This window comes from Thrips palmi, unplaced genomic scaffold, assembly GCF_012932325.1.
Source record: "Thrips palmi isolate BJ-2018 unplaced genomic scaffold, TpBJ-2018v1 HiC_scaffold_15, whole genome shotgun sequence".
Taxonomy (NCBI): Eukaryota; Metazoa; Arthropoda; class Insecta; order Thysanoptera; family Thripidae; genus Thrips; species Thrips palmi.
Window position 1 is genome coordinate 1827179 of NW_023144624.1, and position 27243 is coordinate 1854421.

The following is a 27243-nucleotide window of genomic DNA, read 5'->3' on the forward strand; positions in this document are numbered from 1 at the left end:
CGAGCGTCGACAACCCAGGCACTGCGACATGAAGGCAACCTGCACTCGCGAGCGGTCACGGCGAAGGAGCGACCAAATCACCCAAGATGCAAAACGGCTACTCGAATAGAACATTCTACGGGGACCCTTACTTGGACTTTCCAGCAGGTACCAGGGCGCGCCCGGGCGTGACGCCCCGGGCAGCCTCGCACGGGACGAACGTGTAGAGTCTCAGGTGTGGGTGGTGGCAGTATTGGAGTGCTCGTCCTTATATGGCAACAGTTCCTGGAAACGAGAGTCCGATTCAGTGTAATTTTTTTTAGTAGAAAAATATCTTAATTTTTGGACGCTAGCCGTATTACAGCTCTCCGCATTAGTGGGTAAGTTTTGGGGTGGATCCAGGCGACGGCCGGCGCACGTCTTGGTGCGGTCCTGGTCGTGCCTCTGGCTCCGTGAGCCGAATTGCGCCGTTGTGGCGGAGGCCTTTCTGGGTGGGCCCGGATTGTGTGAAATTCTCCGAAAAGCGACAACACAGGAGTGAGCTCACTGTTGGTCGGGTCGCTGCGGCAGGCTAAGTCTTGGTGAAGCGTTTGGGCTGCCGTTCTGGCGGAATCATGTTCGAAGTGAAGAGTGAAAACATTATGCCGTCGTGTCGCTTCGGGGACAACTGTGAGTAGGCTGCTCCGCCGTGCGGTGCGCGGTGCAGTGTTTGCAGACAGGTTGCTCTGGGCTGCAGGTGCAGGGGCAGGCTGTGGCCTGCTGTGCGTGTGGACCCCTTTCCGCGCGGGGGCCTAGGCGCTTAGGAGGTTACGGACGCTGAACTGAAAAGTGGTTAGCCTTTCGTTAAAGGGGCCCTTAAGCCTCTGTCATACCTGTAAGCACAACAGGTGTGTGATAGACTTTTCCACCTTTGGAAGCGGAATGTTCACTAGGGCTCGTAACACTAGAATTACCTTCATGCTTATAGTTTGGGTCGCTGTTTGTTTTTTACTGCTTGTTTACTGTCCACACCTTTTTTTGTGAATTATGTTTGAGTTGTTTTGATGGTACCCGTATCATTTTGCCTTTGATGATATGATTCTGTAGTTTTCATTTATTGATCTGTATCATTCAGTGGAGATCTGTCAGCAGTATATCTGATGCATTAGTTTATTTTCTTCTAGTAGTCGTATGTTAAGCTAGTGATTTCTTGGAACTTGTTTATCACATTTAATGCTTGACCTTGAAGAATTGTTCATTGGAAAATGATTTAAATGTCATTGCCTTTTCACGCTTTTTTGTTTGACATTTGGAATGTTATAACTGTTGCTTACCTGAAAACTCTAAAAATATTGCTGCTAGAATTCATAACAACACTGGTGTATATATTTTCTTGCAGACAACGGGCCAAGTGAAAATCGTTCCCCAATGGCGCTGTGGGCCAAGGCACAATCTCTGCCTCCAGAGGCACTGCAGCAGGTTCGAGCCATTTATACAGACCGCTTCCCAATCGAAGTTCGTCATTTCTTAGCATCATGGATAGAAGAAAAAATGTGGTAAGTGTAGTTTCTTCTCCTCAGTCACTTTTCTAGTTTCCAATTTTCTTATCTTAGTTTTGTTTGCAGGGGTTTGGAGATTGAGACAGACAACCCTCAACATGAACAGTATGCTGCTAATATTGTGGCAGATTTAATCCACCAACTGGAAACAAAGGCCAATTCCATGAATTCAGAGGAGCTCTTAATAACAAAATATAAGTTAATGGACTCTGCTAATGCTTTCAAGGTATTTGCAACTATTAATTAATGGTTGCTGTTTCATAGGGACTTCAGTAATTTAATTACCTTTGGTTTCTTGTTCACAGCAACGCTATGCTCGATGCCCTCTGGATTTGTTTCGGTTGATGCGCCATTGTCTGAATTCAGAGTTAAAAGTTATACAGCAAGTAGAAAATGTAAGTTGTTTTTCTGTCAACTGCAGTGAATTGGCCGGTGCCAGCTCTATTCTGTTAAATGGCACTTTTTCTCCTTGTAGGTCCCTATGGGCTCAATGCCACCTGGAACAGGATTAATGCCAGACTCAGCTGCTGAAATTGCACAGCAAGTAGATGTCTTGCGGCATCGCACTACAGAAACTGGTAAACTTCTTCGCCAAATGGAACAGGAACAAGAGAACTTTGCCCTCCACTACCATGAGTGCACCAAGCTGAAAGGTATTTAAAGAATTATGAGAGTTGAATGTTGAATAATCAAGTTTACCTGTCATGACTTGTAATTCCTCAATTAACATTGCTTTATCCTTGCAAGCTCATCTTCAACACCTGCAATCACAGCTAATAAATCAACAAAATATAGAATTGGAAAAAACGGTCAGGCGCCAGAAAGATATATCAGAGCAAACTTTAAATCAAAAGGTACTTATAAGATGTTCACATTTAATTGCTTCTGCACATTGGCCTTTGTTATACTGAGATTATACTGAGTTCTTGGACTTTATGCTTTGTTCTTCAGGTTTCCAGTCTCCTTCAGCTCAGACTTCAACTAGCCGATAAACTCTCAGAGTCGGTGACGCACCTTGTAACCTTGCAGTGCAGGGTTTTGGATGAAGAATTGATTCGATGGAAAAGAGAGCAGCAGCTTGCAGGAAATGGAGCTCAGTTCAACAGTAATTTGGATAATATCCAAGATTGGTAAGGACACTTGTTCGAAATTAAAACTGTTAGATTAGTTTATTGGGTGGACGTGTATTAATTCTTTGAAATCTCAGGTGTGAAAGTCTTGCTGAAATTATCTGGCTCAACCGCCAACAGATCAAAGAAGTGGAACGTTTGAAACAGAAGTTGACCTTGGAGCCACCGGGTGTTGTAGATGTCTTGCCAAATTTGAGTATACAAATTACTCAGCTTCTTTCATCTCTAGTCACAAGGTAATTTTAAATTTTCTTCTTATTTCCCCCATTTGCCCTAACTTAACTTCAAATTGATCTATAATAATAACATTTGTTGTAGCACATTTATTATTGAAAAGCAACCTCCACAAGTTATGAAAACCAACACTAGATTTACATCCACTGTTCGCCTATTGGTTGGAGGGAAACTGAATGTTCACATGACACCACCACAGGTAAGAAAATTTGAACCTGCATTTTAAATCCGTGCTTCCTTTATCTCTTTGTCATAGAGGTTAGTGGTTTATTTTCTATTCTCTCTGTTAGGTCAAGGTGACGATCATTAGTGAAGCTCAAGCAAATGCACTTCTTAAAAACGATAAAATTGCCAAAGGAGAAGCCAGTGGTGAGATTTTGAACAACACTGGAACAATGGAGTACCATCAGGCTACACGTCAACTGTCAGTTAGTTTCAGGTATACTTTGTTAAACTGCTTATCATTAAGAGAGTTAAGTTCTTTTGAGTTTGCCCAGTTAACTTCAAGTGAACTGTATATTTGCCTAATCAGGAACATGCAGCTAAAGAAGATTAAGCGGGCTGAAAAGAAAGGAACCGAGTCCGTAATGGATGAAAAGTTTTCACTTCTGTTCCAATCTCAATTTTCAGTTGGTGGTGGTGAACTTGTATTCCAGGTAAGTCCGGTCAGCCAGTCAGTTGGGTCTAGCCCTCGAAAATGCTTGACTTAAATATTATTGTTTTATAGGTGTGGACCCTATCTCTTCCTGTTGTGGTCATTGTTCATGGAAACCAGGAGCCTCATGCATGGGCCACTGTCACTTGGGACAATGCCTTTGCAGAACCAGGCCGTGTTCCTTTTGCTGTTCCTGACAAGGTCGCCTGGTGCCATGTAGCTGAAGCACTCAACATGAAATTCCGCTATGCCACTGGGAGACCTCTGACAGAAGAAAATTTGTGTTTCCTTGCAGAAAAGGCATTCCGGTATGGACTTATCTTTTTCAGTAGTTCATGTTTTGATTACAAGGAATGAGAATTTGTAGGATGACCTTTAACAATAATAATTGGTTTGCAGAAACCCAAACATGTCAGATTTTCAAAACCAGATGCTTACATGGTCACAATTTTGTAAAGAACCACTGCAAGAACGCAGCTTTACATTTTGGGAGTGGTTTTATGCTGTCATGAAACTCACAAGGGAACACCTACGTGGGCCTTGGATGGATGGGTAAGGCAGAGTGCAATTGATGTTCCAAAGAATATGTGGAAGTGTTTCTAATTCATTCTATGTTCCAACTAGGCTTATTTTGGGCTTCATCCGAAAGAAACAGGCACAGGATATGTTAATTGCAACCAACACTACCAGTACTTTCCTTTTACGATTCTCAGATTCAGAACTTGGTGGCATTACCATTGCATGGGTCGGAGGTGTGTTATGACAAATACTATAATTATCATTTCATCAATGCAGTGTATTTTCAGTGAGACCCTGTGTGTTACCTTTTCTTTTCCCTTTATTTTCAGATGGAGAATTAGGTTCTCAAGTGTTCATGTTGCAACCTTTCACTCACAAGGACTTTGCCATACGCAGTTTACCTGACCGCATTGCTGATTTGCAACATCTTGTTCACCTCTATCCTGATATCCCCAAAGACCAGGCCTTTAGCAAGTACTACACACCACTTGGTACGTTTAAGCACTTGGCTCATGAACGCAGTGTGGTTCAATATCTTTAGCTTTTATTGTTTCTTTCATTCATCTTATTATTTAATCTTTTCTTCCTATCTTACAGAAAATCAGCCAACCTCAAACAATGGTTATGTGAAACCTTTCTTGGTGACCCATGTTCCTGGCTGGGGAGGACCTGGTCCAAGTTCCACTCCAAGTTACCCAAACACACCTCACATGTTCCAAGCTCCGTCCCCTGAGGCAGGTTCGGCAAGAGACACTCCATCTGTAGCCAGCCATGTTTCCGACTCTGTATCCAGGTCAGTGGACTATGATCAATTTCCACAACATTTCTCTCAGCTCTGGGCATACACATAATAATGTCATAGAACTGTATCAAAGAATATTGTGCTATAGATTTAAGATCGATGAATTTGACAAATTGGCACCAACGCGTGTAGGTCACAAGTATTATTACTTTCTCCTCCCCCTCCTTTTTTCTGTTTTTTTCTTCTTTTATTTTTATTGAATTGCTGGGCCAAACCTGCAGAAACTTTTATTACATGGTGTGAGGTATTTGCTTTTCTTTCTTATGGGTTCTTTGTTTTTTCAATAGAATTAAGATGTAAGTGGGCTTTCTTGTTCCTCTCATTGTTTTCCCCCTTTGCTCACTATTTGAATGTGAAGGTTTAATACTGTCCCACTTATAATTAATGCATAGGCGTTAGGCAATGCACATTTCACCCCTGCCCCTTCTTTTTCCTATTTCTATTAGTATTTATAATGATGACACATGTTTTATTATTATGACAAGCTTACATGTAAGTTATTTAATCGTAATTGTGCTCACTAGGTGTCAATTGTATTTCATTCTCATGCCATTATACTCACACTCATTCCATTTGCACATTTTCAACGTAGACAAAGTCATCTTCTTTTAAACTCGCTTTTTTCATAGGCTTTAAAGTCAATCAACTTGACCAATTTTTAAGATTTTTTCCCAATCTTGTTATAACATTAAAAGATTTTGGTCAATCTTTGATGTAACTCAATTGCTACTGAGTTTGCCACAACTTTCTTGCCACTCATCATGTACCCTAGAGTTAAGTGGCAAATATGCTTCACGTTTGAATCAAGGTCGTACATTGTCCTTGCGCTCGGTACTGTTTGTTGTAACGCAAGACAGTTTTGTTTCCACCTTTCTTTCTCTTTTTTCTTTTGTTTTTCTATCTAAAAACGGGCTCAGTGCAGTCTCTTTGATTTTAAAAACTATTCACAAGAATTCCTTTTTCAGTTTGATTTAAGTTAAGTGTTTGACTGATTAATAACTGCCCATTTATTTTACAAGATCTCATCACAAATTTGAACATTGTGTATGCTTTGATATGCTACTTGCTGTGCACTAATTGCATGTACTGTAGGTTTTTAGTGTCCATTGATTCAGCAGTAGTATGTGCTACTCTTGTGGATTTACTTACTGAATGCTGGTTATTGTTGCAATATGTCCACTTCTTATTGCACTATCCACTTTTTCCTGTTTAACTTCAAATCATGTTAGTGTTAAAACATTACTGTGGTGAGCTTAAATAGCTGTCATGTTTTGATTGGACAATTGTGTAATTATGACCTATTTTTGTATGTTTTTTGTATTGAAAACAAATAGCTGTCCATGTTTTACATCTACATTTGGTGCAATCTGCTGCCACCATAGTCACAGCTTGTCTAATTTTGTCTTACATTTTAGTCGGCTATAAGCCTAGGTATATTGTGTTATCTTTTTTCTTCTTTAGGGGTCTTTTTTCATACCCCAGTGCTCATTGACTATTGCATTTATTAATTTCATTGATCGCACAGAGGGATTTCATTATTTATGGAATATGCAGCACGTCCTTAGTGCTGTGACGTTCACTCCTCATGGATGTGAAGTAAGATTCGTTTGAAGCAAGACTGCTTGCTTGTTCTTTAACTGCAACATGTCTCTGAATTCAATTGTTTTATACCCAATGTTACCATTTTTTGCCTATAGTCTATTTTAGTTGAAGGAGCTAGAGAGGGAATTTTATATTACTTTTGTCCTCTAATTAAAGCTTTGTTGTAGATTCTGTTCCTTTGATGTTTGTTTTATTTTCAGATTAAAATGTACAGGGCTTTTATCAGTGTTTTAGTCATTGTACAATGAAATTTGTCAATGTGTTAATAAAAAAACGCCACAATTCCGATGTACATCAGTTTCCACTCCTCCCTGCTTATAATTAACATAGGGCCTGCACCAGCTTCATAATCTGGCCAGTTAGAAACAATATGGAAATTAAAAATTGCTTAAAGCTTGCCTCAATAGCTATGATTCTTAACGGATCCGTCCTTCACACGGGAGCTAGATTTAGAAAACAAACAACATTAGATGGACACTAGATGAGCACCTTAGAATTAATTTAATCCTTTAGGATTGTTGGCTGCAATTAAAATGCTTGCTGGTTCTCATCGTAACCTAATTATGTTCATCCTCATATCATCCTGAAAAGTTTCAGAGGAGGGTACTTCTGCAGTGGGAGCAATGTCTATTGCATGAGGGAAACATTAGGTGACATCTCTCAAAATAAAATTTCTTGTGGTTTTCTATAAGAGGCTCTCAGGATAAATCCAGCATTAGGTAAAAATTGGAACACCTCATATTGATAATCCTGACATTCAGGCATTATTTGTTTGCTAGGTTCCTAATAAGTGGATTGAGAAAAGAATTTAAACAAAAATTGAATGTGTTTTCATTTCGTGTTTTAATAGTGAGCTGGAGTGGATTCTGAGGTGAGACACTTATTATTTTTCCTGTGGAGCATTTTAAGGTACTGAGTGGAATGCAGCATTTGTAGATAGTTGTAACAAGATACTAACATCTTGGTTTCTGGAGGACAACCGCCTAATACCAGGACAATTTTCTGCTTGTCTCTTTGTCCAAGAAATGCCTTTTCTTCAGTTTTAGAATATTGAATTTAAGTAGATGTAGTATATTTATTTGTTTTGCAGCTGTCATATTCTTCATATTGAATGTCTTTATAGGCATTCACTCCAAAGGTTGTTTCTTGTCACTCACATGTCATGAGGAGGAGGGCAGCAGGGTTTTGTGCTCATATTAAAGAAGGAGCACTAAGTGTTCCTGCCCCATTGAAGGGCCCTGTTTCTATTATAATGTTAAACTTGTCGCTCTGATTGTTAAAGAACTGAGGACACCACATTTAAATTGACAGATAAAAGTCTGTGTATCCTCTGTGAGTGCTACCCTGATGATCTTTTATCTTTCTTTCTCATTTTCTGTTCTAAAAAAGTAATCTCATTTTTGTAATCTCTACCCTTTCTCCACAAGTCTCACATTGTGTCGTTAAATAATTCTCTTCTGCAGAGCTGCTAAGTTTGTGTTTGCTTTAACTTAAATAATATGTATTGCATGGTTATTAATCCAAATTAATTTTCTTTTAATCTAGTAAGATTTTGGTTGGATTTTATTCAAAGTTATCTTTTTCTGAACTTTGTTTGTTTCTACTGTAACTTGTGTTCTTGGTGTTGACATAAACTATCTGTAGTGACTGTTATTGATGGCATTGATTAAGATCTTTTGGTTTTTATTTTAATTGGTATTTAAATATCAGTTTAGGTAGAAAATTGACTTATGTTAATTTTTGTTGCGAGGTTTTAGACTTTGTTGTTAGCCGTTTTTGAATCTCTGCATTTTATTGTGTTTTGTTTTTTTTTTAACAATATCTGTTTGTTTTTGTCCTCAGTTATGCCGGGGCTGGGGCTCAAAGTGCCGCAGGAGAAGCAGAATACAATGGCAGCAACATGGACTTCCTAGAAGATTTTGACAACTTTGATGTTTATCTGCCCCATCCAACATACCGCCAAGCTTGATTGTTCTTCGAAAGTGTCCAAATCACTTCAGTCACAAGGCAATCAGGATTGACATCTGCTTATCAATTTTAGTTCTGTTTATAATTGTTGTTTTCGACTTTTATTTTATCACAGCGCCCAATTTCACCAAGGTGATTGAAAAGACACTTGTTTGCTGTTAACTCTTAGTTAGTGTATTGTAATTTGTTTTGGTATTATATTTATATGATGTTAGTAATATAACTGTATATCATCCTGTGTCTTTATTTTTTGTATGATATTCTAAATTGCACGCCTTTTAGATAAGTTTCTGCATTTTAAGTTCTTTGTGTCAAAAATGCCTTCTTACCATACGTGTTCTATTTACTGATGAGACCTGTGTTGTATGGTTATTTGTCATTGTTTCTAGTGATTTCTGTCCATAACTGTTTAAGGCATTGCTATGTTCTTGTGCATCCTCTTTTGATAGCTGATGAAACTCCATAGTTTTAATTAAGTGCACGTGCTCTACTTCCCCTATACTTTTTTTAGTACTAAAGTAATGTAGTTTATCTTAAGCAGACAGTATGGGGCATATTCCATGTGGCCTTTTTGAGGAAAGTTTTTATCTCATTGCTGCTCTGCTCTGCTCTCGGACTAGGATCTGTGTGACCATGGTGTGACTCAGTCTGCAGCCATATTTACAATCATGGCAAGTTCCCTTCGTTGTATTGTACCATTCATTTTGAACCACATTTGCAGTTAAATTACAGTAGTGATGCAATTTTTATCATTCTTTCCTACCTATCAGCGCATGATTGAGCTTTCTTGTTTTTAATGCTGTGGTGGGTCCCGCCTATAGCGTTGCGGCCTTCTTGCACGGTTAAACAACATTACAAACAGGATGCGTTATAAGTGGTAAAAAGGATAAACACAAAATTTACTCGGGAATTCAGTTTTGCAACGTTACATGCAGGTAATGTTATGAGCGGGACCTACTGGATTTTTTGGTTTGAAGTCACAAAATAAGTTTTAACTTAAGTATCTTGATATTCTTTCACAATTGTATGAACTGTTCTTGTGCCATGGCATGGCTGTTAGCACAGCTCATTTTAGGCCTCGCTTTTTATTCTTTTAACTAATTAGGGTTTTTGTAAGAAGTTGCATTTATCAGAAAATATTGTTTAGTTGTAAAGCCACATCATTGTACCAATCAAAATCATTTGGTGGCATAATTATGTTAAAATGTATGATTATCATGGTTCACCTGTGGATATGATAGTGACATAACTACATTAAATGTTAACTCTTTTTTAGGTCTAATAACTTCTGTTATTTGTCAGTTTGTAACGTTTTAAACATAAACTGAATGCACTTTTCTATACGTGGGGCTGTGTGTAAGTTAAGGTTATTTTATGAAATAAACAATAACTTTCAAATGAAAGACTAAGCTAAGCAAATTGCAGTTACATCAATGGGCCACTTAAGCGGACAATGTATTCTTGTTTAATGTAAATTTTAAAAATTCTTTATAGTGCAAGGTATTTGAGACTGATTATTTTGTCTTAAAAGTTGTTTTCCTCTAAAGTCAATTAAAATTATTTGATTGAGACACTCCCTTTGTGATGGCCCAAATTAAGGATGTGTTATTTTGTGGAAATCTATATCTAGCCCTTGGAATCTGAGAGGAGGCTCTCGATAATACCATTGCATGTTAATGCAGCTAAAAGTTTTAGTACAAATATAGGAATTAATGTGTAGAGTTTATGTTGAACCAATGTACTTCTGTTTCTGTTTTTACTGTTTTGTATATGTTGCTTGTGATCTCCATAAGATAATTTTATCAAGCTTGACTATATTTCTGTGTAATGTTGTCATTTGGGCAGTTAATAAAAGTTTGACTTAAACCAAACAAAATGCTCTTCTTCTGTGCCCTATGTCTTGATGAGCCAGCCGTAGTCACGGTCATAAGCTGAGCCACGGGCCACGCACCGGCCCCGCCCGCCCCTCTTCACGCCATGACGTCATGACGCCTAACCAAACCAAAACAGACTAGCAGCCGACGCCGCTTTGAGAGTTTTGAAGCTCATTCACTGAAATTCTACGAAAATTCAATGAATCGGGGCTGATCCTTTGTGAACTTCAGTTCACTGGCCACTGCAGTAATCTCAATTTTAGCACAATTTACAAACTGACTTAACAATATGACCTGAAATGTCATTATTACCCTGTGTTTATTGACCTGCTAATTGATACTTGACAAGAGTTTATTCTGTAGTGCAGGCCTCTGCAGACTTTTGAACAGTAATTTTTGGGAGCATAATTAATTGAATAAAGAGATGAAATTTTAGGGTTGATATGTCACAACGTTCAGAGAAAATCAAAGATATAACAGGTAAATAGAGTTGCATTGATTTTTCTCTTCATTTTGTTACTTTTTAGGATTGACATATATCAGGTTGCCTCTAGGACCAGGTTTCTTGATGACTCCACAAGGATTCTTATCAACACGCAACATGTTCTAGGTTATCTTTTCCATGATGCATCAACACGAACAATAAACTGCGAAGATGTCAGAAGATCATCGAGAAATCATGTATGAAACAATACCAAGGACAAAAAAAATGGGTGAGAAAAACAAAAAGCTGTTTACATTTTTTTTTTTAAATTATTCTTGTTTCTGAACAATCAAATTAATCACAAATCAGGGTTGAGATGTTGAAAAATACAATCAAATTATTCAGGAATCAGGGTTGAGACATTGAAAAATTATCACATCATTGTTCACTAGCTAAAACCACCAGCTATAATTTTCATTCAAATAAGAGAAAAATCTCTTTGAATGAAGCATTTATGAACTGTTAAAATTATGCTGCTTATGTCTTAAACTGGAGGACAATATAAGGGTAAATGTCAAAGTTTGACCTTTTGTGAGGAGCCCCTCTGCTGTGAATTCAGCCTTTACATCAGTTGGTAGAATAGTTCTTTGCAGTTTCCAGCAACCAAAAATATTACCATCTTGCTTGTCCCACCTTAGATTAACAACTTGACAAATGTGGAATAAACTGAAAGGTTTTACAAAGCGAAAACTGCTGCAGTAAGTCATCTCCATGAGTACCTGAGTGTCAGCTAAAATTGATCATTTATCCTATGTAGAGCTCTTTCGAACGGGAACGTGGAGAAGGCGGACAACTGGGCGATCAGAGTTTCAGGATGTTGTCTATGAGCCAGTTCTATCTCAAGGGACATATGACGATGGTGACGATGAAATGCTTGTTGATCAGGTAGCGCATCTCAAGTCTCAATTTCTGTACAAGTATTAGGTACTTTTAAATCCATGCTGATGATATATTGATGTGTTTGCCTTGTTGATACCCAGTTTCGTCGCCCAGAAACTCGAGTACCTTGGTCAGCAGTTGTATTTGCTGGCATTCTGTGTCTCGGAGGAGCTTTTCTGTTAATAACTGCCATGCTCCTTCTCATTGGATATATCGATCCACAGGCAAGTAAAACAGTAAAGAACCATGTCTTCACATTCTTCTCCTGTTTATTTACCTTTAAATGTTTGTTTGTTGCAGTATGTTGACAGAACATGGCCAATGCTTGTCCTAGGGTTCATAATGTTTGTTCCAGGAGTCTATCACATGCGAATTGCTCTGTATGCATTTATGGACCGACCAGGATACTCGTTTGATGACATTCCAGATTTCGATTAAAATTTGCTTGCATTTGGGTCTGGAGGCAAAACATTTTGTTTAATCTTAAAATGCAAAATAGATTTTTCTCATTAAAAAAAAAATAAACATAACACAAAATACAAGGAAAATCTGTGTTGTTTTGTGACAAAGCAAACTAGTACTGAAATATACATATCACAATAATAATGATGAGGAAAGAAGCTTAGGAAATTAAAAAAAAACTACATGGAATAGCGATTTTTGTACAGTTGGTGGTCACCTCCAAAACCATTCATTTCTTCTAAAGATTTTTTCTTCTGGGTTTTTTGCATCTTAAGCCTCAAGAGATATTTCTTCACATAAGCCTCAACCCTTGCCTCCAGTCTGTTTTCAACTTTAATTTTTTCTATTATTTGAAGGACCTTTGGAAGATGTTTCATCGGCACTAAGAGTGGTCTGGTCTTCTCATCATTGCCTTTCTGTTGTTTTGTAACATCTTCTGGTGGTTTTGACAGATTAGAAACTATTTTATTAATGGACTGGACTGGGTTAGGTCTCTTTGATGGAATCAGGTGCTCTTCTATTGCTTTTCTTTTTAGCTTATTTTGTTTGATAGTGGTTGCAACTGATCCCGTTCGTTGAGTTGGTACAGTAAGGTCTCTAGTTGCAGTACCAGAATGTTGCAGGTCTTCTGTTACAGTATCCTTTTGGTCTTCGTAAATGACTCCAGTGTCCGAATTAACAATTTCTTTCGGAATGTTAATCCCCAGACATTTAGTAATTGATTGGAATTCTTCTAACTCCCTGAAAGAGAGCCTGAAAGAGAAACAAAACAATGAGACAACCACTCATAATAAAATTTTCAGCAAAGATTGCCATGCAACTTTACCTGACCACTCCTTCATAAACAAACCGAAGCACATTCAGCACAACTGGTGCATTATAGTCTGAAAGAGAGATATGGATTTCATCTCTCCACGCCTGTAAATGAGCAGAATCAAATCATAACAACTAGAGTAATAGCCTTCACCTCCGGACACAGTGACGTCCGCAATGAAATGTTTGGTAATAAATACAGCCAACAAACCTGTTCTCTGAAAAGGTTGTTTAAAAAGGGGCTAACGGAGCCCAGGAGCAGCCTGTGCGCCTGGACTTGTTTATTATCCTTGCACGAAAACACCACATCATGGTATCTTTTGGAGCATAAAAGGTCTGGAAAAGTCCCGGTAATGAGACTTTGATGGTTAGCATCCGCGACATGAACCATTTTCACCTGAATAGACAAAATAGTGTGGGTTAACATGCGAGAGCAGAAACGGAGAGGTTAAACCAGCCAGCATGCCCACAGCGACTGACCGATGGATCCTTGGTGATAGAGACGGAACACAAACACAGACAAGCTGCCTCTTTTCCTTTGATCCTAGCGGAGGCAAGAGAAAGAAAGGCGCGAGAGGAGAGAGTGTGAGGCGAGTTGAGATGGCTGAGTGGTTGGTTGGTGTTCCCCGCGCTGTGTTTGTGTTGTGACAACTCTGAGTTCTGCGTATAAGAGGCTCGGTTTTCGTTGTTTTTTTTTTTGAACTGCGAATAACAACTAACAGCTGCCAAGCGGAGAGGGAAGCGCGGGCTGGGGGCCCGCCGCTCAAACTGTTGTGAACCCTTCTTGAGTGCATTATAGTCAGTTCGTCGTGGTCAGCCGAGAGTCCAGCCCTTGGCCGCTTCGCCAAAGACCACAGGGAGGAAAGCTTTCGTGTCTTTACACGACACCGACTCACACGTTGTTGACAAGGTTGTCTAGAGCCCTATATACTGACTGAGCAGGACCTCTACATCTACCTGTCCTGTCCACTGCGAGTTGGCTACAGTCGTGTGGTGTCGCCTGTTTGGCTTTTGTTATCTTGTTCTGTTCACCTTGAACGTTCAACGACGAAAGCAGCAGCATGAAAACAATCAAGCAGGTGTTTTTACATCCACCATTCGAGCCAGAAAGCTAAAGCCGTGCTCGCCATTATCGACTCTGTTCCATACATCTTTGTCATTTATCAATGAAAGCAAGTTTCTGTTTCTGAGATTCCTTACGTTTTCGGTTTTAACTCTTTCTTTGTTTCTTGATGTTACTCCCCTTAGCACCATTTTGTATGTGGTAGTGGGACCACTCCACTTTTCGTCACATCATATTTCATCATTATCAGAAAATATTTTGTTGGAAAACAAGACTCATAAGGGAAACCAAATTTTATTGTCCAAATAATACAACAAAGAATGCATCCATTGTCTTAGCAGCAAAAGAGATGCATGTTATAATTACAAGTTATTTTAAAATAATCAAGCAAAATAAATACTTTACATATGATACACAATAAAAATTTTAAACAGGTACCACACAACAAAGAAGCTCTTTCAGCAACTATGGCTTTATGTACAAATATATACAGAAATATTACAAGGAATATACATAAAATGTAGCTATCAGAAACTTGTTTAATTCTCAACACATTCTAATATTCTCTTATGAGTTTCAGACTATGTGTCATGCTGGATTGTAGTTCCAGAATAAAATATAATGTATGACACTCCTTCATTAAAAAACAGGATTTCCAATTTTTTATTGAAAAGAAAGAGACCTTGACATTAGGTTCTGAAAGAATCATACAGTTAATTATTATCATAAAAAGTTGACTTAGCATACCTAGCCCTCCAAATTTCAAATTAGCCTATTTTTTTCAAAATAGCAGTCTGCAGTAGAAGCCATTAGATATACAGTACCTTTACTCGTTTACAACCAAGGTTAACAAACCACACAAAAAAAGTCTTCAAAAATCTGACGATAAAAATGTCTACATTGAATTAATTATTGTTCTGGACAATTTGGTCCAAGCAAATTTATTGTGTCAAGGATACTCGACATAAGGTTGCAAGTTACCTAACTTAGCTGCTAGAAGGGTTTGTAGGATACGTTTCAAATTTTTTTTACAGAGTTTTAAAAAATATCTGTTTTTGAAGAATGTAAGAAAATGCATTGTTCTCTTTTAACTATGTTTCAGATAACAGGTAGGTTGGTTAAGGGAAATAGTTCCATTCCCATACATGTACTCCAAGTACATGTACTCCATGTACTGCAGTCTTAGATTCATTCACATTGAGGTAAATAAAACAAAACTTAAACAAACATAACTGGCAAAAGTCAAGTAGAATTATTCTGAATAACAAAGAGCAAGGTTATTAGATTATGCTCCAAACATTAAAACCATTCAAGGCTTGAAATTTTCTTACAAGTTAAAATACTGATTCAATTTTCTATACATAATATTCAGGGTAATGTACAGGTGGAAATTAAAATTGGGTGACCCTTCCTTAATACATTATTTGAGTGTTCTATCCACACCTCTTAATACACTTTGGCAACTGTTTTCAATATACAGCAAAAAGCGAAAGTTACACTTCTTCCAATAATTAAGACAAAAACTAAAATATCATTTGGCGGAACATAACTATCATGTTGCTGGAACAATAACACAACATTTACCTTACATGAATATGAACACTTAGTTCTTCTTCTGGCAGTGAAACATTTGCATACCAATACACAAGGCAATATTATGAATTAAAATGTTGCAAGAAGAAATGAGGTCAGTCGTGGCAGCAATCCAATACGATAAACCATATTTGACAGCTGCATCATTCATCAGAGAGATCTTTCTCATGGTTTTGATTTATTTTTTTAGAATATACACTTTTTTCTTTAGAAAGAAGCGCTTTCTTGTTAAATCAAATCAAGTAGGGTTGAGATTCCTTAAAATCAAAACCTTCAGTCCACTCAGATCTTCCGCAACATTATTGATTCTTTCCAGTCTACTTCTCCATTGCATCTGCCAAAACATTTCGTGAATAAATGTCATGTCACTAAAATTGTAGGATATATTCTGTATTTAGCACAATCCAACATTCACTTGCTGCATATGACTTGCATAACCCCATTGACCCCAGTCAATAACAACTGAGCTGGAAGAAGAGGAATATTGTTTCCTATTCTTCCACTTCTAATTTTTTTGATATCAAGATCAAAATTGAAAGGCAACAAGCAAATGGTCCACCTAACTAGATTTAAAAAAAATCTCTTTGGTCTTGCATTGTCACAATAAAATGCTCATTTTAAAAAAGTTCATAACATTACAGTGAAGATTCCAGGCGAGCATGAGCACTGCTTACTGAGTCAGTGTGTGAACTAGAAGGATGAGAGTCATGGCTTGCTGAATCTGAATCGTTGCTGTGTGGACTGGAGTAGTTGGCAGCCTCCTGTAGGCGCATTAGCATGTTCAGCTAAAAGGAAACAGAACAAAGTACATTAAATATTGATAGATAACATTTTGCTAAGACAAAAAATTTGAACATTTTTGTAAGGACTGTTAATTTTTATTTTGTTATGAAATAACTTACTAAAGGATCACCGTCTGTATCACTGTGAGTAGAACTAATGCTTCGTATGCTGCTTCCACCAGCAATCATTGGTTGCATATCATACCCTACATCTTCAGCACGGAGTCTGCAATTAATTATAGCAAAAATTAGATATGTGTTATTTATTGTAAATAAAAAAAATGTTTGGAGATCATTTCATTACTTACTTTAACAAAGCTTCATGACCACCTTGAACTGCATCCTCTGTCCACGGGTAGGTTTGAACAATAAACACAGTGGGGTCTTCCCATGGAGCACGACGCCCATACAACTGCAATCCTTCACGAACAGCTTCAAGTAAGTATGGCACTAAGGAGTAGTTCCATAAATCGGTGAACCAAATCTGAGAACCAGCAAGGTCTGTGGGGCATGGAAGGAACAGCCTCGGCCCTGAAATGAAAAAAAGAATAATTGTTAGTTAGTGCAATGCAGCTTTGTCAGTGATGTTAGTAAAATAGAGAGACTCCTACCAATGGTAACATCAGATGAACTGTGGGCCTCAAGGAACTTGTTAAGTTGCTGCCAAACCTTTGGTATCCAATCTAATACTCTTGCCATGTCAGAATTGGTGGATCCTTCTCTTGCCTCAGATTCAAGCAACTTGCGCCTAAGGTATCTTCCTAAAAATCCTTTTACTGGTTCCATGTGATTAGCACAGAGAATCCATCTGGAAGAAATAATGAATTTGTAGTCAAATCGACACACACAAACAAAATTTAAAAAATGTTGTGCTCTGTACTGAATATTTACTAACTTACCGGAAATTATGGTGAAGTTGCAAGTTAGTGGTAGAACATGTGGCCTGGTTCATAGTTCCGATGATATATGGACATTTGTTGTATTTTGCATTCAAAAATCCATTAAAAACATCACCAAGGGATGCTGCATGATGCAGATTGTCCAAAATAATTACTGAGGGTAAATCTGCAGCATTATTCTCACACTGTTCAGCCACGTTAGCTAGGTATTGTCGCAGCTCTTTGCTACTTTTGTGGTCAACACTGTAAAAATTGTAAGACAAAAGTAAAAATGATGTCATATTTTTTGAAAAGCTACGAGATATATTCTGGATGACATTAACTTACTTGAAAGTTGCAATTGATTCCACAGTTGATTCTTTCCCACTTCGAAGTACCAAGAACTCAGCTAATTTATTTGCCAAGTAAGATTTCCCTGTACCGCTTGGTCCACATAAAATGATTCTTCTATGCTCAGTGAGCAATGAAATATACCTACGGCGGTGAGGAAAAGTAGAAATACAATATGAGTTCAGTGTGACAAAAGGAAAATGCATCCATATAGATAGGAATGTACCGACCTTTGAATGATGGATTTTGGGATGAGAGTCTCAAATGCAAGCGCATCGACACTGCCATTGTGAACAGCCCCTTTCAAACAAATAGTTATGGAGTCTGCATTGCCTACAAGGTAGCCACAAGGCAGGAGCTCTGGTGTCGGTGATTCTTTGTACCGCACCACCTCCCCCACGTGGTAACTAGCTATTGATTCTGTGCCCAAACCCAGGCTGGTAGTTGGGTCAACCCTCGAAAGGTATTCTTTGAACAGGCGTTTTATTAAAGTGTCCAAAACTTCCCACTTCGTTTTTCCTGACACAGCAATTGCAGCCACACTACACATTTGGGGCAGTGTTTCTGCAGTCTCTTCCATGTACCTTTCATAACTACCATGAGCACCCAAGAGCACAGCAACAGGGGTTCGCTTGCCATCAGGATCTAAGGCAGCTAAGGCTGCCATTGACATAGTGCTTGTTGATGAACCCCCGCTGTTGTTCAGAAAATCAACAGAATCTGAAAATGATAAAGAATGTCAACTTTAAAGTTGCCAAATATACATCAAATTGATTGGAGACAAAATCATTACCTATATTAGAATTGGTGGCATCGGTCATACTAAATCTTCTCTCTAAACCTTCCATTGCTAAGGAACACTGAGAGGTTGTTAGAGATTTACTGGTAACAATCCTTTGAAGTCTTTCATTATCCTGCTTTAAATTAAGCATTTCATTCTGAAAAACAAAAGGAGCATTGATATTTTTGTCCACTACATACGCTTAAAACACAACTCAGTGCTTTTCAGTCCAATATCGTCGTACTTACCCTCATTTTCATGACTGTATCTTTTAGGCTCTCTAACTGATGTGCGGAGCTTAATGCTTCCAGACGAATATCAGTAAGCACCAGGTCCTTTTCTCTAAGTTGTTTTCGCAGTTCTTCCACTAACTCAGGACAGTCAGTGTCATCTGAAGTACCATTCCCAGGATAAATTCTGTATAGAATGCCAAATAATAGTCATCAATGAGAGTAGGTTTACAGAAATATCCAGTTTAAAATGAAGAAAAAAGTGAACAACTTACGCAGATGATGACTGGCTCAACTTTGTGTTCTGGTTCACTAATGAAGACAAAGTACCATTTCCTCCGTTTAAAAGGGGTGATGAAGGTGCTGAGAGGTCAGAGTGTATCCCACGTGCATCTTCCACATCAGACACAGAGCCATTTTTGTTCTTCTTCGATCGAGAAAAAGCTTTGCTAAAAGAGCTGCGAAGCCATCCTTTCTTTTTCTTATTACCAGGAGACCCACATGCAGGATGAGCAGAACTTGAATGGCTACAGGCTGATGAGAGAGAATTAAGACTCGAAACAGAGTCTGTTGATAGTTGTCTTGACATAGTCATTCCTTCCCCATCGGTAACAGTATGTCTTCTGGTCAGATTAGGAGACATATTTTGAATATATGCTGATGTTAAGCCTGCTTCCACACTTTGCTTTCTTAGGAGTTCGATAGTTTGCCTCAGCTCTATAAGTTCCGAATCCTGGAAATGATAAATGAAGTAAGGAACATGAACTAAATTCAAATCTCTCACAATCTAATGTGAAAGAAAGCATTTGACTTTCTCACATCTACATCAATATTATAGTAATAAAAAAATTCTCACCTTTCTTTCTGACGAAGATGTCAGTTGATGTAACCGCGACGTCATATTTGACAGAGACTGTTCAAAAGCGGACACAACATGAGCCTGCAAAAACAAAAAATGAAATTTGCGAATTAATGAAATGCTTGTTAAGGCTCTACCAAACTAATACCAAACCGCTGTCGGAACATCGCCCAGAAACTGCCCAGTACAGAACCCCACCCCCAGTTCCAGTTTCTGAGGATGCAGGATGCACCCGCAGTACTCGCTCGCCGAGAGGCACTCACCTGCAACAGAGAAAAACAAAACAACGTCAGAACGCTGCTGGGACGCCTGAGCGAAGGCCAGTAAGCACACTGCACATCGTGACGGTGTGCGCCTCAGGGAAAAAAAGATACAAAGGGGGAAAAGGGGGGGGGCTCTCGAGCAATTCTCCGTGTGCGATCGGGCCATTCCGCGGGTACCGGCAGTACACCGGCAGTGCACCGGCAGTACCTGCAGTGTGGGGCAGCTCCGGTAGCGACTCCGGCGCGTTGCGATCTCCCACCAGGGCACTTGCGGCTTGGCCCTGAGCACGGGCTTGGCGGCGACGGCCTCCTCCCACAGCGGGTCCAGGGGCCTGCCGCCGGGCCTCCAGGTCGACGACCCAGACGACGACGCCGAGGACGAGCTGCGGGACGAGTGCGCGCTGGCCCCGCTGGCCGAGCTCCAGGACGACGCCGTGCTGTGGTGGCTGTGGTGGCCCCACGTGCTGTAGCCGCTGAGCCAGGGCGGCGCGGGGGCGGCGGCGGCGGGGCTTGGAGGCGGCAGGCTGCCGCTGCTGCCCATGCTGCTGCCCGTGCTGCTGATGGCGCTGCACGACCGCGGCGGCGGCTCCGGGGGCAGCAGCAGGCTGAGGCGGTTCTGGGGGCGGCAGCTGCGGGTGGCGCGCACCGTGGCGAAGCCATCGTGCACCGCGGTGGGTGCGCACGGCGCGCACTGCATCACGGGCATGGCCTCGGCCGTCTTGGAGTCGGTCTTCGCTTCGCCGGCGGGCCGCGGGGGCCCCGGCGCTCGCAGCGACTAGGCCTCACATCTTCACGGCCTTTGGTGGGCTGCTGCAGGGGTTGCTGCGGGAAGCAGAGACGGTGAGGACTATAGGACGCGTGCTGTCAGGCCGCAGCGCTCTCTCCGGATGCTTCCTCCAGGCTGAGTGTGTGTGGCTAAACCCTACGCTTCACCAGCTCTTGCTGGCCTTCGTCGCTGTTCGAGAGCGGATCTCCTTTAAGCGGATCTCCTTTAAAGTACGTGCAGTACGTCGGAATCGACATGGAAAAGCCACCGCCGCCCGGAGCAGCCCGGAGCGCGCGTGTGTCGCGTCGCGTGCGCTGCGGGCATCGCTAGCGCTAGGCATCGCGGGTCGCCCCGGGGAAGCCCCTCGACGGGGAAAGGGAGGGGGAGTAGGGGGCGTGGCGCCACGGGGCTGGACGGACGGCACTATTGGATCAAAGAAGAAAGAACACTTCACATACGCGTGGCACGTTCGCGTTTCGTACTGCGAGGGGCACTGCGCACTGCGGGGGCTTCGATGCGCACGCCACCACGCCGCGATGGGGCTGGGCCGAGGGCTGGCTGCCCTTGCTCACGGTGTGCCCACGGTGTGACAACAGTGGCCCTGCAGCTTGCAGCGAGTGCTGCTGCCCGCGCCGCAGAGGCACGGAGGCCGACTTTCCCTGGCAGTGAAGGGCCGGCCTGCGGTCAGGGCACGCCCCCGCGGCCTGCCCCCGCGGCCTGCCCCCGCGGCCTGCCCGCGGCCTGCCCCCGCGGCCTGCCCCCGCGGCCTGCCCCCGCGGCCTGCCCCCGCGGCCTGCCCCCGCGGCCCCCGGACGCGAGCACCAATTTGGGGGAGGGGAAGGAGAAGGTCTCCAGAGATGTGCGGCAGAAGCGGAGCCCCGGCCGGAACGTCTCGGGTCGCGAGCGGCGGAGCGGCGCTCCAGAGGAAACTATTCCCTCACTTCAATTTTTTAATCCCGGCCTGGCCCCAATCTGGCCAACGTGCCCGCCATCGTCCTGCAGGCCGGCCCCGAACACCTCTCTCGCACTCATGACGCGCCCCGTTGGGGTGCGAGAGAGGCAAGGCGACGTCCGGAATGAGCCGACAGGTCTCGCCGACGCACGGCCACGCCGCGGCCGGATCTGGCCGGAGTATTATTGTTCGGCCGAGGATCAATATTGTATGAGGCAACAGCCAGCGGAACGGCGAAGAGGGCAGAACGTTGCCGAAGAGGTCAAGGAGTACTTCCAGGACTGCAGCAAAAGGTGCTGGAAGGAAGGCTGCCAACGGACTGCCAATGCGCTGCCAAAGCCCTGCCAGCCAATGCACTGTCGTGTGTTTGCCCGGCCCCACACCTTTATAATTGGCTTTGCCCCCTCCCTCCAGCCACCGTTCGTGCAGCACAACAGCAACACAATCGAATCACGACAAAACTCTAATCAAATAATTCCCTTCTCTCTCCCTCCTTCTCTCGGCTCCCTTTCCAGCAGTCGGCCGCAGCATTCGCCAGTCCGCGGCGAGGTCAACGCCACCGTCATCGTCGGCGGCGGCCTGCTCCAGCCGCGGGCCGCGCAGATATCGCAGCATTGACCGACCGCTGCTCGGCGGATTGAATCACAATGGGACTGGCGGGGCGGCGAAACGGCCAAAATCGGAGGCAAAACGCGCGGGGCGCTGGGCGGGGCGTCGGCCGGGCCGACTGACGGGGTGCTCGACTTTAAGGCGCGTTGCGTCGCTTTGCGTCGCTTTGCGTGCGGCGGTGGTGGAGTCCGTGCGTCCGTCCGTGCCCCTGGCGGCCCCTGGTCCCCTGGTCGGCGCCCTCGCCACGCCGCGCCACCACGCCGCCGACGCGACTCTAGCGCCCCACCCCGCCCCGCCCCGCCCCGCCCCGCCCCGCCACGGCGGCGATACTCCTGCAGCACGCCCTTCCTCCCGAGGGGTGCGTAGGGCTGGTAGGGCTGGTGGGGCGGCGCGCCTGCAGGCTGATTCCGAGCGGGGCCCCTGTCTCTCCTTCTCGCACTCACGGGGTGTTCCGTACGGGGTGCGGGAGAGAGACAGAGACGGCCGAAGCACTAGCCGGGTAGCATCGGGGAGGTCAGGCCGAGGCGCCACGCCGTTTTAATAACACTCAGACTCAGCAGAGAGATTCCGAGCGGTGCTTTCTGTCTCTCTCGCACTCATGGGGCGTTCCATGGGAGTGCGAGAGAGACGTAGCGACGAAAACGGCTCTTGGAATCAGTCTGCAGGCGGGCGTCTATACGGCCTCCGCTGCCCCCGCCGTCTGCTAGAGGCCCGGGCCGGGCACTGCGCGTTGGGCCAGGCCAGGCCAGGCCGGGGGCGTCGCCCTGACGCCAGTGCGCCGCCTCGCCGGCCGTTGTCGGCAGGTGGTGTCGCTCGCGCCGAAACTACTGCCTGTCTCGGGAGAGGCCTGGCGCTGTCGCGGACGCGTTGGCAGGGCGTCGCGACGCGTCGCGGCGGACGCCGAGGTGGACGCGCACCCACCGTGCCGCGAGTGCATTTATCAGGCCTTAATCAAGGGCAGGGCGGCAGGGCGCCGCCGCCTCATATCTCCAGACATTACCCCGAACCCCGACTCGGCCCGACTCGGCCGCACACCTTGGGTTGGGGTGCTAGGGGAAGTTGCCAAAATTGTGGGTCCTTTTGTGTCTTTGGGCCACAGTTTCCTTATTTTTCGACGTATTGACCTGCGGTTTGATTCCTATGACTGGGCTTCATCTCCCCTGCTATCCCACACACTAACCGAGCATGCAGTCCAAGCATTTTCCTGTCAAAACAGGCTAAAACTGGGCAAAATGTAACTTCCGTGCTGTCCATTGTCCAAAAAGTCCGTGTTCCAAGGCGAACATCTCCTGAACTATTTGTCGGAGAGCAAATCCGCGAACAGCCTTTTGTTCCGTTGGCAACCCTTTATGACACCCTTGGATAGCAATTTCTTCCTGTGACTCTCACCTCCTGCTTTATTGGATGAAAAAATGTCCACCGTGTACTGGTTTTCAAACATCGTCAGCTTTAGACGCTGTCTATGTGGGAAAAACAGGGTTTTCGACAAAGGTTGTCCAAATCAAACCAAACTTCGTTTTTGGGTTCTCCTTGACCCAAAGACATGTCAAAAAAATTTTGAAATTTTTTCGACAAAATTTGTCGAAGTAGGAAATTTTTTTTATTTTACTCAAAAGACGCGGCAATTGATTTTGAAAAAAAATTTTTTTTTTCAAAGGTCAACTAAGGAGGAACATTTTGAGTTGTGTCCCATGTCCTGGTCTTGCTTAGTTTAATTGATACCCACCATTTTACGTTACGTGTTTTTCTCATTTTTACCTAAAAAATTAAAAAAATGCCCCTTTGCCAGTCAATTTGATTATAACTAGAGTCAAACTGAAGATATTTTATCTTTGTGAACCTCCTTCCATGCCTAACACACTATCTGGTTCCCCAAATGAACACAGTGTGTCCCAAAATACTATAACGGATCATTTAACGTTACACTTTGGAATAACGAGCACCGTGTCTATTGCTGGAGCAGTAGAGCAGCCCAACTATTTGTCACTGAAACAAGATTATTATTTTTATCCACTTGTGAAGGATGAATCGTTTTAATCTTTAATCTTCACAAGTGGATAAAAAAATAATCTTGTTTCAGTGACAAATAGTTGGGCTGCTCTACTGCTCCAGCAATAGACATGGTGCTCGTTATTCCAAAGTGTAATGTTAAATGATCCGTTATAGTATTTTGGGACACACTGTGTTTATTTGGGGAACCAGATAGTGTGTTAGGCATGGAAGGAGGTTCACAAAGATAAAATATCTTCAGTTTGACTCTAGTTATAATCAAATTGACTGGCAAAGGGGCATTTTTTTAATTTTTTAGGTAAAAATGAGAAAAACACGTAACGTAAAATGGTGGGTATCAATTAAACTAAGCAAGACCAGGACATGGGACACAACTCAAAATGTTCCTCCTTAGTTGACCTTTGAAAAAAAAATTTTTTTTTCAAAATCAATTGCCGCGTCTTTTGAGTAAAATAAAAAAAATTTCCTACTTCGACAAATTTTGTCGAAAAAATTTCAAAATTTTTTTGACATGTCTTTGGGTCAAGGAGAACCCAAAAACGAAGTTTGGTTTGATTTGGACAACCTTTGTCGAAAACCCTGTTTTTCCCACATAGACAGCGTCTTTAGTTTGGCGCCTCAGCGCCGAACCTGTAGCGGGAAAAGTTCGGCTCAGCGTCCAGAATCAGCAGCAGGGTGATTCCACGCCAACTGAGTCAGTCACAAAACGGCGTGGTCTCGGATCGGGACGAAACTTACGCAAATCGTAGGTCTAGTAGTGGGATGACTAAATCCAAAAGCGTTTGGCCGAAAAATATCTAGAAGCCGAGATATTGAGAGGTTAAATATGGTGCCGGGACAGCGACACGGAGACAGTTTTTCGCTCGCAGTTTCGGTAATATCCATCGGATCGAGAAACCAAGCATACCGTTGGAAAGAGGAGAAAATTTCACAAAAAGTACTTCCTTTACTTTCTTTTAAAAAGTAAAAATAGTGTTTGATACGAAATAACCTTACCTTTGATTTATCGTAGAAAGTTAGTTGCACCACCAAATTTGCTTGGAAACGTCTTAAAAAATTCCCCGTGAAACAAAGATAAGGAAAAGATCAACCACAAAAAGTACTATTTCTCGTTCCCGAGATATCTGCATTTAACCTTCTTCAAGTAGCGTTGCGAGTTCAAGCTCGCGCGGCGGACGAGGTATGAGAAATCCTGCGGCGCGCTCATCAGTAGGTACGTCGCTAGGTGACCCGAATTAGAGCAAAACGTACATTTTGAGCCAACATACTGACTAAAAGGCGTACGAAACGTGCAAGGAAGAGTGTGTGTGGCGGACATAGCTGTGGATGCGGTCAAAATCACAAATGCAACGGTTGTAAACAACCCAGTGTGCCGCAGGATTTCTCATACCTCGTCCGCCGCGCGAGCTTGAACTCGCAACGCTTACTTGAAGATAGTTAAATGCAGATATCTCGGGAACGAGAAATAGTACTTTTTCTGGTTGATCTTTTCCTTATCTTTGTTTCACGGGGAATGTTTTAAGACGTTTCCCAGCAGATTTGGTGGTGCAACTAACTTTCTACGATAAATCAAAGGTAAGGTTATTTCGTATCAAACACTATTTTTACTTTTCAAAAGAAAGTAAAGGAAGTACTTTTTGTGAAATTTTCTCCTCTTTCCAACGGTGTGCTTGGTTTCTCGATCCGATGGATATTACCGAAACTGCGAGCGAAAAACTGTCTCCGTGTCGCTGTCCCGGCACCATATTTAACCTCTCAATATCTCGGCTTCTAGATATTTTTCGGCCAAACGCTTTTGGATTTAGTCATCCCACTACTAGACCTACGATTTGCGTAAGTTTCGTCCCGATCCGAGACCATGCCGTTTTGTGACTGACTCAGTTGGCGTGGAATCACCCAGCACGGTTTCCTCTTTCCAGCGCGGTAGGTGGATTTTCGCTGGAGGGCTCCATTCCGGCTGGCTAGACCATCGAAGGTAAAAATCCGGCATGTGTCAGGTTTGTGTGTAACATTCCGTGTCATCAATAGCGAGCTTGCTACTCGACCTACCGACTTCAGTCCACCTGGCCATTTTGCGCTTTCACGTCTTTTAAACTTTAGGCGAGACACCTGTTCGATTTGGTGAACGGGTTGGTCCGTTTTCGCGGTTTGTTTGATGATGTAACTTCCGTGCCATGCACATTTTCGGTAACTTCCGTGCCATTCCCCCATGTAAAGTATAGGGGAAAAATCGAAGTGCGAGAAAATCCTGGCCTCCTTCGGAAATGCGTTTAGAATGACCCCTGGAATACAGGAAAAATACTAAAAAAAATTTAGAACGAGATATTTTTTTCATTTTTTTAGGAGCCAAAAGGAGCCACAATTTTGGCAACTTCCCCTAGCGCTGTCCCTCTCGGACGCGCCCCTCACGCCCCAGGCACGCCCCGCGAGCGAGTGAGAGAGACAACCTGTTCGGAATCAGCCTGCCGGCCTGGCTTGACTCCAGACAAAGACACGACGCCTCGCGCCTTCGCCCGCTCGGCTCCCCCAAGGAGAGGGTCCCCGACCCGACCCGGGCGTGGCTCACAAAAGTAAAGAAGAAGTAGTCCGCGGCCCCGCGGCCCCGCGGCCCCTCGGCGCGCACGTGAGGGACGTGCCGTCCGGGGCGAGGGCGAGGACCGACAGGCGCAAGGAGGGGCGGTGGCAGGGCAGGGCACGGCACGGCAGGTACCCGCACCCCCACGCCCCGATGGCGGCGGATGACACGGAGGGCGCCTCCTCGCCGACAGGCTTCGAGCTTCGAGCCCCCGTGATGGAGCGGCCCTCCGAGAGAGCGGGCGGCTCCGTTTCGCCCGCCGACAGGAAGCTGCCCGGGAGGGAAGGGAGGGTCGGCACCCCGGGACGGTAGGCACCCCGCCACGCCCCGCCACGCCCCGCCACGCCCCGCCACGCCCCGCCACGCCCCGCCACCCCCCGCCACGCCCCGCCACGCCCGCCACGCCCCCCCACGCCCCGCCACGCCCCGCCACGCCCCGCCACGCCCCGCCACGCCCCGCCACGCCCCGCCACGCCCCGCCACGCCCCGCCACGCCCCCCGCCGAGGCAGAGGGTCACGCACGCAACAATACATCCGGACGGGGCGTGCTATGCACCCGCAGGCCCCGCCCACCCCGCCGGCGAGGGGCGCC

At 43.6% G+C, this 27243-nt stretch overlaps 4 protein-coding genes across 10 annotated transcripts in view; 2 read left to right on the forward strand and 2 right to left on the reverse strand.

The window, feature by feature from the left end:
• The first annotated feature begins 13 nt into the window (after positions 1-13).
• On the forward strand, positions 14-9337 carry LOC117641607 (signal transducer and activator of transcription 5B-like). Of its 5 annotated transcripts, none has more exons than XM_034379078.1 (18): positions 14-147; positions 1358-1514; positions 1584-1743; positions 1823-1912; positions 1993-2170; positions 2265-2371; positions 2469-2647; positions 2725-2883; positions 2966-3080; positions 3172-3320; positions 3414-3537; positions 3609-3844; positions 3936-4088; positions 4161-4288; positions 4385-4546; positions 4653-4848; positions 7310-7330; positions 8302-9337. In XM_034379078.1, exons 1-18 carry the CDS (start codon positions 87-89, stop codon positions 8426-8428), a joined length of 2502 nt encoding a protein of 833 aa, XP_034234969.1. In that variant the 5' UTR covers positions 14-86; the 3' UTR covers positions 8429-9337. The 5 variants fall into 5 exon arrangements, with proteins under 5 accessions (XP_034234969.1, XP_034234971.1, XP_034234973.1 ...); XM_034379082.1 differs by lacking the exon at positions 14-147 and adding an exon at positions 205-359; XM_034379079.1 differs by lacking the exon at positions 14-147 and adding an exon at positions 383-648.
• Positions 9338-10385: 1048 nt separating this feature from the next.
• On the forward strand, positions 10386-12206 carry LOC117641610 (transmembrane protein 230). Of its 3 annotated transcripts, none has more exons than XM_034379089.1 (5): positions 10386-10781; positions 10856-11014; positions 11543-11670; positions 11766-11888; positions 11965-12206. In XM_034379089.1, the coding sequence occupies exons 2-5, from the start codon at positions 10957-10959 to the stop codon at positions 12100-12102; spliced, it is 447 nt and encodes a 148-aa protein (XP_034234980.1). In that variant the 5' UTR covers positions 10386-10781; positions 10856-10956; the 3' UTR covers positions 12103-12206. The 3 variants fall into 3 exon arrangements, with proteins under 3 accessions (XP_034234980.1, XP_034234979.1, XP_034234981.1); XM_034379088.1 differs by having other exon boundaries at positions 10388-10781; positions 10912-11014; XM_034379090.1 differs by lacking the exons at positions 10386-10781; positions 10856-11014 and adding an exon at positions 11069-11458.
• On the reverse strand, positions 12121-13611 carry LOC117641608. Its single transcript, XM_034379084.1, has 4 exons — positions 13420-13611; positions 13151-13336; positions 12953-13044; positions 12121-12879 (listed from the first exon to the last, which is right to left on the reverse strand). Exons 2-4 carry the CDS (start codon positions 13328-13330, stop codon positions 12306-12308), a joined length of 846 nt encoding a protein of 281 aa, XP_034234975.1. The 5' UTR covers positions 13331-13336; positions 13420-13611; the 3' UTR covers positions 12121-12305.
• Positions 13612-14280: 669 nt separating this feature from the next.
• The window catches only part of LOC117641048 (protein sickie-like), a 53787-nt gene continuing 40824 nt past the window's right edge, over positions 14281-27243 (reverse strand). The window contains exons 11-21 of the mRNA XM_034378146.1: positions 19474-19557; positions 18893-19350; positions 18636-18804; positions 18400-18544; positions 17837-18326; positions 17604-17750; positions 17277-17519; positions 16989-17185; positions 16686-16908; positions 16498-16603; positions 14281-16380 (exon numbers count right to left, since the gene is read on the reverse strand). Of these exons, the coding sequence (XP_034234037.1) occupies positions 16231-16380; positions 16498-16603; positions 16686-16908; positions 16989-17185; positions 17277-17519; positions 17604-17750; positions 17837-18326; positions 18400-18544; positions 18636-18804; positions 18893-19350; positions 19474-19557 (2412 nt within the window). The 3' untranslated portion in view covers positions 14281-16230. The remainder of the gene's footprint in view (positions 16381-16497; positions 16604-16685; positions 16909-16988; positions 17186-17276; positions 17520-17603; positions 17751-17836; positions 18327-18399; positions 18545-18635; positions 18805-18892; positions 19351-19473; positions 19558-27243) is intronic.